The sequence below is a fragment of the Microplitis mediator genome, chromosome 11 (genome assembly GCF_029852145.1).
Source record: "Microplitis mediator isolate UGA2020A chromosome 11, iyMicMedi2.1, whole genome shotgun sequence".
Lineage (NCBI taxonomy): Eukaryota > Metazoa > Arthropoda > Insecta > Hymenoptera > Braconidae > Microplitis > Microplitis mediator.
This window is the reverse complement of record NC_079979.1, coordinates 13,245,736-13,264,116: the sequence shown is the minus strand read 5'-3', so window position 1 is coordinate 13,264,116 and position 18,381 is coordinate 13,245,736. Positions and strand designations below refer to the sequence as shown.

General features: G+C 30.2%; 1 protein-coding gene across 6 annotated transcripts in view; it reads left to right on the top strand.

Moving 5' to 3' along the window:
• Positions 1–16,495, top strand: part of LOC130678017 (ankyrin repeat and sterile alpha motif domain-containing protein 1B) — a 76,625-nt gene extending 60,130 nt beyond the window's left edge. For 4 of the 6 annotated variants that reach the window (XM_057484987.1, XM_057484986.1, XM_057484985.1 and 1 more), the window contains 5 exons: positions 3,033–3,410; positions 6,741–7,100; positions 7,204–7,362; positions 7,655–7,792; positions 9,108–16,495. In XM_057484987.1, coding sequence (XP_057340970.1) covers positions 3,033–3,410; positions 6,741–7,100; positions 7,204–7,362; positions 7,655–7,792; positions 9,108–9,836 — 1,764 coding nt within the window. In that variant the 3' untranslated portion in view covers positions 9,837–16,495. The remainder of the gene's footprint in view (positions 1–3,032; positions 3,411–6,740; positions 7,101–7,203; positions 7,363–7,654; positions 7,793–9,107) is intronic. The other 2 variants (XM_057484984.1, XM_057484983.1) reach the window with 2 other exon arrangements.
• Positions 16,496–18,381: the final 1,886 nt, after the last annotated feature.

Below are 18,381 nucleotides of genomic sequence, written 5' to 3'. Positions count from 1 at the left end.
AAAAAAAAATTAAAACGTCAGATTTCTATTGATTTGAATTTTTATAAAAATTCGAATTGATTTTATGGAAAAAAATGATATACCAACTTTGACATTTCAAATATTTTTAATCCTCAAAAACATGAATCTTTTCAATCCTTATTATAAATTATGTTATATTTTTTCGACCGTTAAATTTTCAACTTTGAGTAAAAGTAAATAAAGAATAATCATAACCCAGGGAGGAAAGTACGACGGGCCCAGCTTTGGTAGAAGTCTGGAATGATAACACTGGGCCAGTCCTGGTTGCTAGACCTGGCCCATGCTTCGTTGCCAGGCCTGGGCCATACATTGAGGAAACGAATAAATTTAATTTAAAAAAAATTTTATTAGATTAACCTCGTAGAGTCCATGATCATAAACGTTTAAAATATCTAAGGGAGGTACATGATGTGAAAAAAACTCGGTAAAAATTCTACTGGGCTCTGGGCGCGAACTGCCGTCCCTCTGATTGCTGGGTCCGATCGATAGCTACTGCACGGAAAAAAATAAATAGAAAATGCAACATGATACAGTCTTGGTAAATATACATGATTTGTCATGTTTCGGCTACATGATAATCATGTTGCGGTAACATGAGAAAATCATGTGGCAGCAACATGATTTTCATGTAGTCTTAATATTGCATAAAATTAAGCTGCAACAATTAAATATTTATGCTTCAGAAAAATTATTTATTATCAAGTAACTAGATTTTTTCGGATTTATAATATTGCAGATGAAAATTAGAGTAAATTATCAAATTAAATCATTTGTAAATGATATTTTTGCTTAAGGGGTTAGGGGTAGTCAGGATTTTCAAAAAATCGATTTTTTGCTTGATTGTTGCTTGATAATAAATAATTTTTCTGAAGCAAAAATATTTAGTTGTTGCAGCTTAATTTCATGCTATTAAGGCTACACGGAAAGAAAATTATAGCAGCGGTTCCCATAATTTTGTGAAATTTTTTCCTATACCATCATAGGAATTGCGACCATAAATTATGGGAGCGGTTCCTATAATTATAGGAATGTTTCCCATAATTATAGGAATAGTTCCTATAATTATGGGAATGATACCCATAACACTATAGGAATGATTCCTATAATTATAGGAATGGTTCCTATAATTTATAGGAATACTTTCTATAATATTATGGGAATCATTCCTATAATTTATGGGAATGGTTCCTATAATTTATAGGAACCATTCCCATAAATTATAGGAACCATTCCCATAATATTATGGGAATGGTTCCTATAATAGTATGGGAACTATTCCCATAATATTATGGGAATGATTCCCATAATGCAATTGGAATGGTTCCTATACCATTATGGGAATCATTCCCATAATATTATGGGAATAGTTCCCATACTATTATAGGAACCATTCCTATAATATTATGGGAATGGTTCCCATATTATCATGAAAAAATTATTTTAAAGAAGTGAGGTAATCACTTCTACAATACACAGAAATATTATTAAACATAAAAAGAAAAATTCAAACATTGAAAAAAAAAATCGTATTTGGCAAAAAAACATTAAAATTTTTAACAAGAATTTTTTGTCAGCACAAAACATTCAAGGAAATTCAAATTTTGGGAAATTTCTACACTATTGTGCAAAAAAAAAATTTTATGATATTATAGGGATGATTCCCATAACATTATGGGAATAGTTCCCATAATATTATAGGAATAGTTCCTATACCAATATGGGAACCATTCCCATAATAGTATGGGAATGATTCCCATATAATTATGGGAATAGTTCCCATAATGATATGGGAATGGTTTCCATAATATTATGGGAATCATTCCCATAATGGTATGGGAACCATTCCCATATCATTATGGGAACTATTCCCATAATGGTATGGGAATCATTCCCATACTATTATGGGAATGGTTCCCATATTGGTATAGGAACTATTCCTATAATATTATGGGAACTATTCCCATAATGGTATGGGAACTATTCTCATACTATTATGGGAATGGTTCCTATAATATATGGGAACCATCCCTATAGTAGTATAGGTACTATTCCCATACCATTATGGGAACCATTCCCATAATGCATAGCAAAACTTCCCATAATTTTCTTTCCGTGTATATAAAAATCATGTTGCTGCCACATGATTTTTCTCATGCTACCGCAACATGATTATCATGTAGCCTGAATATGACAAATCATGTGGATGCAACATGATCTCATCATGTTTATTTACCAAGACTGCATCATGTTGCATTTAGTATTTATTTTTTTCCGTGTGGACGAACCTACTAATGTTGAACTCATACATTTCTATGATCTAGTTATTAAACCATAAAAATAGCCAAACTTGGGTATTCCTACCTTGGCCCAAGTCTGGGTTGCCATTGAATGGCCAAGACAGGGGAACCCAGTCTTGGCCCACGCTTGGGTAATGATTGGGATGGCCAGGACTGAGTACCCAATCTTGAGCCAAGCATGGGCCAATATAGGTGTGCCTAAGCTAGGTTCCCCAGTGCTGGCCCAAGTAGGGGCCCGTTGTTCAACTCTGGCAACTCCTGCATGGGAAGATCTAGTTGCCGTTCAAATTATTTAAATGATTAATATTAAAATTTTTTATTAATTAAGGATTAATAACAGCGGGCCGGATAAAGCGAGAAATGTATGAGGAAAATATAATATCTACGAAGTATATGATTGTATGTTATGTCGAACATAAAAAAGTCGATTGCTGCCACATTTTTTGTCGAGCCGCGAACGTAAATAATAACTGAATAAATTCACGACTTTTTGTTATTAAATACAAATTAATTATTAATTTATGAGCTTGTTATATTATTATATATGAAAACTATGAACTTTAATGGTAACTTTAGTAGTTACTAAAGCTAAAAGAATTTCACACATTTTTGATTCGTTAGTTCCGCCTGAACTTGTTCAGAAAATTAACAAAATTATAATTATACTTATAGATAGAGACTGAATGTTGTGTTTATTGTGTGAATTTAAAATAGAATGGAGTACTGGAAGAATCGGACCTAAAAGACATGGGAATAACGAGCGACACGGAGCGCGCTGTGATAATGAACGCCTCGCTGTCGCTGAACAAGCGCGTCGACAAGAGATCTGGGTCCCAGGCGCGGACACTCGAGGAGTGGCTCAAGGGAATAAATTTAGAGAACTACTTGGAGACTTTTAAAAAACATCTATACACAGATATGGACCGAGTTAAAAGAGTTTGGGAAGTCGAATTGGCGGCCGTGCTCGAGATACACAAACCCGCTCATCGGAAGAGGATTTTGGCCTCGGTCACTGGTCCTAGTCCGAGGTCATTGTCTACTAATGGACGTGGATCTAATTTAGAAGATCTTAATAAAGATCTAAACAATTTGGTAAGTTTTTATTTTTTATTTTTTGCAATGTCAATTTTGAAAAAAAAAAAATTATTTTAAGTCTTGAAATTTTTTTGACATCGATTACAGTCGACTGCCCGTTATAAGCCTGGTCTAGGGGATGTAAGGAAATTTTTTCTTTGAATGTTAGCCCTCCCACTACCGTGCATTTAGTTTTATTCTCGACTACTCGTTATAAGCCTGTTTTATTTTATACCATTTTAAACGTCATATTTACGTTTTGTTACATACATCACTATCCCAATTTTTTCTAGTACTTATAGCGCCAAAATAAATACTTATCTTTTTACACTAATAATAATTTGATTGCAAAGTATTATAATGACAACGGTATTAATTACAATAATGATAATAATAATTTTATTGATCAACATAATGATCAATAAAACTTTTAAATTGTAACAGAAGCTTTAATTGTAATTAATGATTACAACTATGAACAATAAATAATATTTTACTTAATAATGATTAAATTATTCTCCGCGAAACATCGATAGTAAATTTTCATCATTTATTTAGATATTTTGTTCCTATTGTTAGTTTATAATTTAGACAATTTTAACGGAGGCTTATAACGGGCTCTCTGGTACGAAAATCCTTAGAGTGGTTAAGTGGGGGAAGCTGTTTGGACTCAGTAACTCCCGATTGAGGGGAAGAGGCTTATGAAGGGCAGACTTATGACGGGTAGTCGACTGTACTAAAAATTATTTTAAAAACAGATTTAAAAAATTTTTATAAAATTTAATTACAAATTAATTAACCTAATCCAATTAGTTAAAAAAATAATTAGAGCTTAAATAATAAATTAAAATTTTATACTTGAACAATTAAAATTAAACAGCTAAAAACTTAAATATCAAATTCAAATTAATCTCCAACAAATGCTCCAGAAATAAGTTACCCTAGATAATTACAGCAGATCCAGGTATCCCTAGTCAATAACTTCCAATCAAATTAGTACTTTATTGCATAGCAGTCACATATTATACACACACACATAAATATATATATGTTGAGTTGGGTAAATGAAAAGGGAAACAGGGAAACCGAGTACTTGATGGGACAGTAGACATTGTCAGTGACAGACAGGCTACATGAGAAACCAACTCGACTATGGGGTGCTTTTCGATCATCGACACAATGAGAGAATGTTTCGATACTCTTGTCGAGTAGCTAGATAAAATTATATATATATATTTATATATATATATACATATGGGGTGACTATTGCGCTTATACTCATTTGTCCCCTTGTAACTTACACTTCTATTTATATGTACATGTGTATTTATATATATATATATATATTTATATATGCATATATATATATGTATAAAATTTAACAACGATTTCATTCGATCGCCTAGCACCGCGTTATAATGTAAATAACGTGGCTAATTGGAGATACGGACATTGTGTGAGCTCGGCACTGTGCGATGGCTTTTCATTCATTTCGTTCGAGCGCAAACTTGATGTTTTTTATTATCATTATTTTTATTTTTTTTTTTTATTCTATAAGTCTCCTTCACACCCTCGCTGTGCTTGCACTTTTTTTTACCTGCACTCCTCTTACTCTAGTTACTCATTAATTAGCTTATATACCATACTAGACTAGAAATAAACATATCGTACTCAAGTTTGCACATGAGTGCGTACAAAATATTATATATATATATTTATATTTATACATATTCGTATAACACGTTATTATTTCACCTTTTTTTCCTCGATAAGATTTTTTTTTAATTTAACGGCTCATAATGAAAATATTTTACTCGTTAGTACGAAAAAAAACGGCTTTAGCGATCGGAGTTGAAAAATTCACTACGTGACTAATGGAAGTAAAAAAACTTCAGAGTTTAGTCTAAAATTGAACTAGTGACAATTTAATCTATCGATTCATTTTTTGCTATAAATATTTAATTTGAAAAAAAAAAAAAAAAAAAACCAACACTAGTCCAATTAATTATTTTTTTTTTTTATTTTAAAAATAAAATTGAGTCATTTTATTGTGTGTCGTCTACACATTTTAAAAAAAAATTTATTTAAACTTGAAGTTATTTTATTTTACCAAAATTACTCTAGTAAGACCACGAAAAAAAAAAAAAAAAAACTAATATTTAAGCAAAATTATAATACTTTTAAGTATACGATCTAATACTATATTCGATTAAAAACGATTTCATAGTTTCGAGAAATCGCAGATATGATCATTAGCCGATCTGGTAAGAATGCGGTAACTCTTTTTCCACTTGCTTTTATTTTTCGTATCCGGTTTCTCGAGTCTAGACCCTCATCCAATCGACTTCTTTCTTTTTCTTACCATTGTCCTGAACCCAAAAAATATAAAAGAATAAGAACCCCAAAAAGACACAGAGATTAAAACAAGTTCTAACCCGGGTCAAAAATAAAACTTGATTTAGACTTCGGATTTAGCCGAAATTTCGAGCCATTTTTCACAAGACAGCATCGAATTTTTTTATGGAGATGAAAATCAAGTCGAAATTCACTCGGTTTAGACATTCGAGTTAAATTACAAGGCACAAAAGTCAAAATTAAGGTGAATGAGTGTCGTGCTCGAAGACAAGTAAGATCAAAAAAGCTCTAAAAGTTGACAAAAATTTAACTTAACCCTTTGTCCGTGACGCTATAAACGCAGCGCCACAATTTTTATTAAAAGATTATCTAAAAAGAAAATAATTTCCCTAGTTTTTTGAAATTTTGAGTTCTTCTTTTACACTTTTTAGTATCGAATGAATGAATGATGATTATTTGTCCGATATTTTAAATATTAAAAAAATAATTTTTTTTTGTTGGAAAACCTGAGAAACGCGGTGATTTGCTACTGACGTAAGTAAACTCGGGCGTTGAATTTGTTCGGATTTTTTTCGCAGTGTTGCCAGTTACCATCAGCGGCTCATTTTCGGCTCATTTAGTTCATCTCTTTTTTTAATGTTTTTGATTAATACAAAGTTTTTATTTTAGTTAAAAAATTATCGAAAAAATTACAATTGTCTAGTCGTCTGAGCTCGTGTGGTTTTAATTTTTTAAAATCATAGTTATGATACTTAGCAACACGAAATATTAAATACATGGCAGCGAAACGCCGCGGCGCGACGAACGATCGGTGACGAGACCGCGCGATGGACGAAGGTTTAAATCGAAAAAGTTGAGGTCTTATTAGAATATCGTCGGCAAATCGATAACTTGAAAAGAAAATAAAGTGAAGCGAGCCTGAATCAAATTTTATTCTAGACCCGCGAAGTAATTTTAGTGTAGCTTATAGGAATATTCGACAATTCGTTACAGAAAACTAATATTCAGCAGTTAAAAGATGAAATCTGCGATAAGTTGCCTGAGACTTCTCAAGATAATAGAAATACCACGCAAACTTCAACAACAACATCAACGACTACAACAACAACAACAACGGTGACTGGAACGAACGCAACCACTACCGGCACCTTGAGGCACCGAAAGAATCGCCCGGCACCCCAACCTCCTCAGCGACCACAGAACGGAACTTCATCAGCAAGTGCTCCATCTGCAGAACAACTAGAGATACGTGCGCCCTCTGAGTTACTTTTTGGTGTGCCCTCGACCCTAAAAACTCAGTGGAGGCACCAGCCCAAGGTTCTAGTCTCCGGCAACATCACCTATGTCGCCAATGTAAGTCTATTTTAAGAAAATTTTGAAATTTTTATTGTCTAGTCCAAAAACTCAGTTAGAAATTTAAGACTTTTCATCATGGTTATTATTTTTTTATCTTTAGTACTTGGGTTCTACAGTAGTCAAAGAATTGCGTGGCACCGAGTCGACTAAAAAATCGATACAGAAACTCAAAAACACTTGCAGAGATCCTCGTGTGAGCCTGGCTATCACACTAGCGATTTCTTACCGCGGGGTCAGATTTTTGGATACGAATACTAATGTAAGAGCAATTTAATTGTCAAAAATTTATGATACTGAAATTAGTCGACGTCTAAAAATTTTTGGATTTTTTTAAAAAACGATAAATTAGAAAAAAAATTCTCAGACAATTGCATCTAGTTTTTTAAATTTTATGCATGTGCATATTTACAGTTTTTTTTTTTTAATTCAAAATGTTGAAAAAAAAAAATCCGAAAAGTGTTGATTGTCTGCTAACTTCGGATCACAAAAAATTTGTCATTCAAGTTGAATTTTTTTTTTAATAATTTTTTTTCTTTTATTGCTTGACCCAGGAACCGATTTGCGATCATGAAATTCGTAATATTCATTGCGCGTGCCAGGATGCCGATGATTTAACGCATTTCGCATACATTACTAAGGATCACGCAAGTCGTACACATTTTTGTCATGTATTCTGTGTACCCACAATGGTAATTTATTTATTTATTTATTTATCCCGAAAATTATTGACAGTAAAAATATTTTTCAAAAACCGAATCCTGAAACTTGATTCAAATCGTTCCCTACATAGTTTGAAATTTTGTGTTAACTTCAACAAAATCGTGTTGCAAACGGTCTACACAAAGTTTAGTATTAATTCAACACCTCGCGTTTGTATTGATCTTTAACACAATTTTTATGTTAAATAATTAAACATAAAATCTGTCATTTTGACAGAAAATTTGTGTGAATTTAACAGACTTTTCGTGTTAAAATTAACTCATGAATATAAGCACATAACCTAACCATCTCAAGTATACTGATCTAACCTTAGTACAACTTCTGTCAAGTTAGCAAACAATCAGTTCGGTTTTCTGTGATTTTTCTAAAAAACGGAGCTATGAATTATCCTCCCGTTAAATGAGAATAAAAAAAACATTGAACCTGATCATAAAGATATCCAAGTTATCTATCCAGATATCAAAATGATGTCTTGATGAGTTCTGAATGAATTCCTATTTATGATTTGGGCGTCTCATCAACATCATAAAGAAGCCTTTAAGAAGTTCTCAAGATGTCAAATGAGCCACCTAGCGAACTCAGTAAGACGTCTAAAAAGAGTTCTCAGAGAGTTCTTTTTTCTGACTTCGCAAATAAGACTTCAGTATGAATTTACCATGACGTCTTTAAGGAGATTCTAATTTTGACTTCATAAAGAAGTTTAAAAAAGAATACATTTAGTCGTCACAAAACTGACGTCTTATTTACTCTCAATTAAGAGTTCTTAAAAATGACACCTTTAAGAAGTCATTATAAGACTTCTTGAGGACACCTTCAAAAAGACATCGTAAAGCAGTCATTCCGACTAGAATGCTGTTTGGGTATCATTGTATTTAATTGTAATTCAATTATAATCCAAGTTTCTCTGCAGACAATGCTGCTAAAACGCTTTGCTTGGTAACAGTAATAAAGAAACGCGCGGGAGTGTTTAGCTAAACACGCAAATTTTGTGAAAACTTTCGAATAACACAAGAATTGTGTAACATTCCAGAGTTTTTAATCATTTAACATAAAAAATCAGTTAAAGTAAAATAACACAAACGGTTTGTGTTGAATTAACAGATTTCTGTGTAGAAAATCAACACAAAAAATTTAACCAAATAATTTTTTAACTCAAATACACAAAATTTCTAACTGTACAAATTTAATTTTACCCAAACAATAGCTTTTACCCAAAAATATTTTTGCTTAAAATAAAAACTCGCTTTCTAATTTAAGAAATAAAAAAACAAAAATTGATTATAGGACCAAGCCACAGAAGTAATATTAACCCTTGGTCAAGCTTTCGAAGTCGCTTACCAGATGGCATTGAAAGACAAACTGACCGGAAATAATCAGACGGTGCGCTCGCAGTCAGCAAGTCAGCTGACAAATATCACACCGTCTTCAACTTTGAGTATTAAGACTACCTCGACTAATCATAGCAATGAAAGTCGTGCCAACGATAAAACAACACCAGTAAAAACAATAACAATAACAACAACAAATGCAGACATTAAAAATAATTCAAATATCACACCAACAATAAATAGCAATAACTCAAACTCTTATAACTCCAATACTCTTAAGGCCAAGTTAAAAGCAAACAAAACTACCGCGAATGTAAATACAAACGCTAATGCTACTACTATTAGCAATAGTAATAGTAATAGTAAAAGTAATAGTAATAGTAATTCAAATTACAATTCAAATTCACATTGTAATGTTAACATGAGCACAAATTCACACGGGATAAATGTCAGTGGAAGTAATTGCACTTCCACTGGGAATCCAAATGCCAATTCATCGGGAGGACCAGCGGTAGTGCCGCCAAAGCCATTGGTAACGCACGGGCGGTCACACTCAGTAAACGACATCAAGATTAATGGGAATCAGTTAAAGCTCGTGCCAACTCCGGTTGATGACATCGGTATCGGTGTCAAAGACATGAAGGCTGGTTCGCGTGCACCTATTGCGCTTTCTGAAGAGCTCTAATTATCGACTACGGCATCATCAAATATCAACATCACCATCAACATCAACATCATCATCATCTAAATTAATAAGTTGGTTTATTTATTGAAATAAATAAAACTGTGATTAATTTAAACACTTTATCGAGTCTTCAAAGACAACGAGTTATTTCTAGTGATTTAAATTTAAATAAAAACGACGAATATGAGAATCGATACAAGCAAGATAATTCGGTAAGTTTTTATTTATTTCATTTTTTTTTTATTGACAGTCGAAGTTTCCTAAAGTTGCTGTTTCCCCTTCTCCCCACTCTGGATTCTCTCAAGAATAATGTATTCCCCTATGCGCGTTCCGGTGCGTCACAAAGTCGAAACAAACCGAATTAAACATGCGTCGAGGCTAACCTTAAATGGTTCTTTAATTATTTTTAATGTTGTAATGTTAAGTAAAAAAACAAAATGGAAAACATTTCAGATAAAAAAACTAAACAATTTTCTGCATTATTTATAAGATGTTATTACTAAAATTTGGCTATTTTCTTGTGTCAACTACACTGACACTTGTGAAAATAGCAGATATTTCTGTAAGAAATTTTTCGGAATTTTCTCTGAAAAACTCAGTTCTACAGTTCTAAAGACTTTTTCAAATTTCTACAGACTTTTTAAGAGTTATTCAGAGAAAAGTCCGAAAAATTTCCACCAGGGATCTGACAGTTTTTCAACAGTTTATAAATATTCATCTGTTCTTAGCAGAAATTAAAAAAAAAATTAATAAAATTGATTGCATCTTGAAAATACTTTTGTTAATTATTTATATGTTGCTCTGATAGTTTTATTTTTCGAAAGGAATTTTCTGAAAAATTTTTTTCACTACACTACTGTGTCTCCTGATTAATGATGACAAAAATTGTATTTTTAGGTTAACTATCTCGCATAACAAAATATTCAATCATTTATCTATGTTTAAATCGCGCGCCAGAATTTTGAATTCTGATTCGTCTTTTTACAAGACAAGTGGGAGACAATCCGAGCAACTTTAGGGAGCTTGCAACTTAAGGAAGGGCAACTTTAGAGAGCTTCGACTGTACTTGGAGTGCAGTAAAGAAGTATTTGATTAATCGAGTCGAAATAGAGGTTAGAAATAAATAACATTCCCTTTAAAATGTTTTTTGATGATCTTTATTAATATATATATATACTAATTACATTAACATATGCTCAATACTTTATATTAATTGTTAGATTGAGTTTAGTTTATCAAATTGTTTTTTTTTTTAAATTATCCTTTTTTCTAATGAAATTTTTGATGGGTTTTTAAAACAATGAGCCTACTTTTTCAATATTTTCTAAAGACTGACGATTTTTCATGTGACTAGGCTATTTTACACCTACGCCATTTTGTGAGCGCCTGCCGCCATTTGTATTAACAAACTGACGGCCGTTTTCGTTCACCTGCAAACTTTAATGACTTTTTAAAAACAAAATATTTAGTAAATTCGTTTAGTTAAATTTTTTTCGATGTTTATTAAAGTGAATTTAAATAAATTTATTTAAATTTTTGGAATTTAGTGACTCAAATAAATTAAGAAGTCAAAAAAAAGCCTAGTCTCGGTGTCCACGTTATTGCAACTTTATTCGATAATTATGACAATTAAGATTTCTATTAAATCTACTAATCAATAAAATAATTGAGAATAATTAAAAGTATAAATAATTAGCCAAAAATAATTTTAAAGTAGATTGGAATTTTTGGTGTAGAAAAAAAAAAATTGGAGGAAAAATGTGGAGAGAGCTGATTCCAAAGTACTTTAATTAACTAACGATAAATGTTTAAAATTATAATTAAAAATAAAAATATGGGCATTTGTAAAATTTATCTATAAATGGTCCTAGAAATTTTTAGACGCCACTTTAACTGGCATTATTTATTAAAAGAAAAAAATAATAATAAAAATAACAATGAGTGTATAAAAGAGCGAGCAATTACGACTGATAAACAGGACTGCGTGTCACTCGGTGATAATTGGCTTAAATAATTAACAAAAAAAACAATATTGGATAATAAATATTTAAATACAGTTGGTATAGAATAGACCAAAGATAGCGAGTGAATAAAAGGTAAATTGACTTTAGATACTAGTAATTTTAAATTAAAATTTATCAATAGTAACTGAACTGCCAAAAAATCCTCTACGGATTGTTACTGTATTAAAAAGTGGACCGACGATTTAAATGAAATTATAATATTTTGAGAAGAGAATTAATTAATTATTAATAATTAAATGCATACCAAAGCACGTCGGTATTGTAGAAAATTGTATACTATCAAATGATGAATTTTCTTGATAGTTAATATTGATAATTAATAATTAATAACAGTAACAATAATGTTTTATAATTTTCCTCATTTTTATATTCGCGTTTATTCTAAATACTGCGACGCTTTTAATGGAGTTGGTTTCTATATTTCCTGCCAAAAAAAAAAAATATTAGCTTCGATAAGTAAAATTATGCCATGCCAGTAATCAAGTAGACAAAAAAAAAATTCAGCTATGACTTCCATAAAAATTTTTTCTTTTATTAAATAAATTTTGAGGATTCGTTTTTTCTAATGATGTAGATTTGAATTTTGTCTTAAATATTAGGGTTAAATATTGCTAAGCATACGTAGTTACTCTTTAAATCTTAAACCGAAAGCGGAATTTGGAAATCAGTTTTTTGTGATCCGGAAGTTAGCAGGCAATAAAACATTTTTGGATTTTTTTTTTTAACAAATCAATTACAAAAAAAAAAAAAACTAAAAATATGTACATGTATAAAATTTAAAAAACTACAAGTGCAATTTTTTTAAATATTTTTTTTTTTATAATTTATTGTTTTTAAAAAAATTCAAAAATTGTTAGACGCCTGCTAACTTCAGTATCATAGACAATTAACAATTTTTGGATGTTTTCTTTTTTCAACAATTTAATTAAAAAAAAAAAAAAAAAAAACTCAAAATGTGCACATGTAGAAAATTAGAAAAATTATAAGACGTCGGCTAACTTCAGTATCATCATTTTTTTTTATTTTCTATCAAATAAATTTTTTTTTTTTAAGGAAACAGTGAACGATATAAAATTAACTGAAGTTTAATAAAATGAAATTTTATCAAAAATTTTTTTTTTATAAATTTTAGGGCAAAATTTAGCCGCGTAATTTTTTTTTTTTAATTTAGAAATTAAAAAAAAATCATAAAACAAAGAAATTAATTTTAGAAATACATTTTGTCCAGAATTTTCTCAAATTTTGTTTAAAAAAAAATTTTGATTCATTGTCTATATCTCGTCTGTGAAAATTATGCACAAAAAATTTGTTAAAAAAAAAAAAAATTGTTATTATTTAAAAAAAAAAACTCATTTTATAAGCAACTAAAGTCATTAAAATATCAAAGAAAAAAATGAGGATTTAATATTATTGATGTTAAAAAGAATATCAAAAGATCGTAACTCTTTCTTACAATTTGCGTGTAGCGAGATTTAATACCTTTGAGCTTTTAATAAAACGTTCCACAGTCTTTTCACCACCATAACGCATTTCAATTCCAGCAAAAGCATCAAAGAAATCTAAAGATGTACATAATTTCTATGACAAATCCAAATTTAATTAAAGTTTTTCTTTTTCACTCCAAGAGAACTGATTCCAAAGCCGCGATTTAGAGATTGAGCTTTCACTAATTAAGAAAAATTATAATTATACATGTTTAAATGAAATATACAAAACACCATAAAGAGAATTATTAAGAATATAAATTAATAATATAAAGGTTTTGAGAACGAGTTTAATGAGTTGTGTCGTAAAAAGGACGATCGTTAAATATATTCTTATGATTTGTGATTATTGTCACGGCAGCTCAAAGGGTGTGTGTGCGCGTGAAAAAAAAAAAAAAAAAAAAAAAAAAAAAAAAAAAAAAAACAGTATTGTGAATATTGTGGATTAAGGGTAAAGAATATAGTGAATAGAGTTAAGTATCGTAGTAAACTAAAAGTTTTAAGGGGCGGATTGGTTATGCTGGATAGTTACTTTTAAAGGGTGTACAGTAGGGTGTCCTACACACCCCCGTGTCTCACTTTAACTCAATAAAGCAGCAATACGATTAGATATCTATTCTATAATTCAGTCTCGCTATCATCGTTTAACTATTTTATATTGTCTAGATTTAATATTATTATTATTATAATCATCCGTCATTTTCAGATATTACTTATAGTTACTAAATAATATACTAATTAATATATATGCTGATTAACTGTTTAAGATTTTTATTAAACACTAAATTCAGTTGATAAATTTTACAAACATTTATTAAGTATAAGTTTGTCTTTCATTTTTTATTGTAAATTGCATTTCACTGGTCTCTAGCCGAGTGGTTAGCAGAGAAGCGCGGGTTAGAATTTTGATGATTGTCGAAAAAATTTTTCAGGTGTGTGAGGCCGGAAAACAAGAGTAATCTCTTATACTGAGGCAGAGTTATGATGGAAAAAAGGCAAATTTTCTCGCTTTGGTAAAAAAGTAGATATAGAAAATTTGGAGTGAATTTTGAGAGATTACAGATTTTATTTAAATCCAAATTCACTCCGTCACTCGGAGTTCCAAAGATTTAAAAAAAATCCCTCCGTATATGGAGTTTGTTTTTTCGTCGAGGTGATTTTGGAGTGATCTGGTTTTTATTGAAACCCGCATTAATTCCGAGTCGGAGTTTCAGTATGAGATTAAACTTTCCTTCGAAGTAAATTTCACTTCGGGGGCATTTAATAAATAAACAATCATCCGGTCCGCATTCACTCCGGATTTACTCCGCTAATTTTTTACAGTATACACTGAAAAAAATTTGGAGTGTAACGCGGATTGGATCTGGACTGAATGTACTCTCTTAAAATGAATCAGTGAAAAGTACTCCAATCAGTCAAAATTCATTGCACAAATAGTCCCAAGTACATCACTAAAGGAATCAGTGATATACTTGGGACTACTTGGGAATATTCACTGATTTGCAGGTCTTTTCACTGATTTATTTTAAGAAAGTAAAGTGAATGATTGTGCGTTTATTTAATCCCCTTGGAGAAAAATTCACTCACATTTTAATTTTAAAACTCCAAATTGGAGTGAATGCGGATTTAAATCAAATCCAGACCACTCCGAAATCCCGTACGAAAAAAGTATATATCCGGAATACATACGGGCAAAATTGAATATATGTCTCATATATGCGGCATATATTCAGATTTGTCCGAATATATAAGGATATATACTTTTTCCGTACGGGATGACTCAGCTGAAAAAACAAACTCCCAATTTACTCCGTATGCGGAGTGATTTTTTGTGAAAATTCCGAAACTCTGAGCGGTGGAATGACATCGGATTGGAAGAAAATCCGCAATCACTCCCGTATTTTTACAGTCTACTGCAAACCCTTTCTTCTTTTTTTCTTTTTTCTGTAAATTACATTTTGTGCGCTGATACAAAAATCCATTGCGATTGCAATATATTATTGATATTTAATTTAGTGAAATGTTCATTCAGTAAATCCATTTTTTTTTTTAATTTTTCATTCTAAGTACAGAGGTTATTTTTTTTTTTAAATAATAAACTTCTTTTTTTTAACAAAAATAATTTCACAATTGAAATTTTAAAAAATTCAAATTTTAAAAACGAGAAAAAAAAATTTATCAACTGAATCACTCACTTTGAAATCTGTTTTTGAAAAATATTTATTTCCACAATATTCTCAGCCTCATATTTAAAATAATTCAGTCTAAAGGTTGCTAGGAAAATTAGACCAGAATTACGAAAAAAAAAAAAAAAACAGGGAACGAAGTATAAATACAACAATGAATATTAGCTGAAAGAATGTATATAAGTTGGATCAACGCACTGTAAAATAAGCGTGTCCGATAAAAGTAAATGTGCAATGTAATTATTTATGATATATTTATTAAAAAATCTATGACAGCTCGAATACGCTTTCTAATACCCCTAATCTGAATAATAATTAAATTAATAAATAAATAAATAATGAAAAAAAAATATATATATATATAATGGAATAAACATAAAATGTATTTGGGAGACAAATCAGCTTCGGTAATTTGAAAAGTATAATATATACTAACATCGAATCAAAAATTCACCTCGTAATTATTCGAACCTCATTTGACTCTCAATCGGTGCGATTATTATTAACCGTTGTGATATTATTTGTTTTTTATAGTTATAATTATAATTAATTAATTAATTAAAATGTCATTTATATTTGTAATTTCTAGACTTCTTACGTATAATCAGCTTTGCTTACCTTCGTCGATAAATATCATACTGCATATTTATATATATAATATATACTTTAAAACTGTAAAATATTTTTATTTTGTAAAAGTAGTTATTTAAATAATTAGTAGTACTACAAAAAAAAAAAAAAATCAAAAAATTAATTAATTAATTAAATTAATTAAATAAATAATGAATTTATTTAAATGCTTTATCGACGAATTAGATGCAATTTATTTATTTGAAATATAAAATGCAGCCTGGTTATACGCAACACACTTCCGTTTATTGTATTGTACACTTGTCTATTTATTATTGTTCATGTTTATTAGAGTTATATAAATATAAAAAATGAATAAAAATTATTAAAGTGGATTTTTTAATTTTTTTTTTGTTACCTTTTCATTCCTTTATTTTTCAGTACAGTCGGACCTCGTTATAAGACTATTTGTTGTCTTTTTATAAACCAGGTACCGCAATAGTTTGAGATAAACTATTAGTTTTATAACGAGTTTCGACTGTATCGTTATAATTAAAGTGCATTGTTATGAAGCTTAGGAAATTTCTCGGATGTCTGATTGTCCTTTTTGATAAATAATTTATACTGTTTGATAAAGGGGGAGGGGGAGTAAGGACCTCTAGAGAATTTTATTAGTTGATTGTTTAAGTCCCGGAATTTGCATGCGTGTAAAAAAATATTCATTCAAAACGAATTTCAAAATAGTTCGACATGTAGGACTTCTTAATTTGAGACGGATCCAATTTTTAGGTTTAACTTTTTTCGAATTTTTAAAATTTTAATAGTAAAAATTTTGTCAGATGAGAACGTTATTAAAACACTTTTCAAAACGTATTTTTCTAGATTTTTTCCTCGATCAGAAGAAGTTCAAAAATCTTTAATTTGAAATCTTAATATTGAAAAGAAAAAATGTAATAAATACTTATATAACAATCTGTTTTAATTCTTGAGCGAGTCTACTTTCAAGATCGATAGGTGCTAGTGTCTTTTTCTACGTATGTATCTTGCTGCAGATACTTGTGACCAGATTTAAATTGCAAGCCTTACACAAAAAATTCGTGCCGGATTATAACTCAATTCTGAAGAAAGATTATAGTTGGGCATCGCTTGCCTAAGATCTGCTCAAGGCTTGAAATTGACTTTGAGCCTTGAGCAGATCTTGAGCAAACCATGCGTAAGTACCTACTGTAAGTTATTGGTGCAAGAAATGCGTCAGACATTGTTTCATTGCACCGTGTTCAAGATATCTTTAATATTCTTGCGTACGATACCATGACCAAGACACAAATCTAGATATAGGTTTCTCGATACACGATCTTGGAAAAGACACTAGCAGCTCCCGTACGAAAAAAGTATATATCCGGGATATATCGGGCAATATTGGATATATGTCTTATATATGCGGCAAATATTCAGATTTGCCTGAATATATACTTTTTCCGTACACAGAAAAAAAAATTAACTTGATTCAAGTGAAATATTCTTGAACCAAGGATACTAGTATGAAAAACTCCATTTTTTTTGCTTCAAGAATTTATTTCTTGGCTCAAAAAGTTTCAGGATTCTTAAATCAAGATTTGTATATGCTTGGTTCAAAAGTATATTTTTTTTCACACAATAAATCTAACTCTAAAACCAAGTAACAGATTTACTTGGGTGAAGTGAACATTTTGACGCCAGATGGCGCCTCGGTGGGAACAGCGTACTTGCTTGTTTTTCTCGGTCAGTATTAGTTAGTTTTGAATTGTAAGTTCACAATTTGAACATCAAAACATTAATCTCGCCGTTGATAATTATTTTTGTTTAATGTACATGCATATGAACAAATTTCGGTTTCATAATACTTAAAGTAGTAAATAATTACTGTGTTCAAACTTTAAAGATTTTCACAGTAAATGTATTTAATTGTCAATGCTTATTTACTGGGTAACCTCAAATTTTCTATTATTGAAAATGTGGCCATTAAACAAAAATATTATTTAAATTTTTAGTACAAATAAATTTTTTTTTAAATAAAAATATGCATTAAACTTCCAAATCAAAAATTAGTATAAGTAACCATTGTAGTAATAAACTGATTAATAATTTTTAAAAATATATTTGTATATTTCTGAATCGAATAAAATAACATACTGATTCAAAAAATGCGCCATACTCAATCTAAGTCGGTATCATCCTGAGTCAATATTATCGGCCTCAAACCAAGAGGAAAAAATTCTTGGGAGAAATAAATATGCATCTT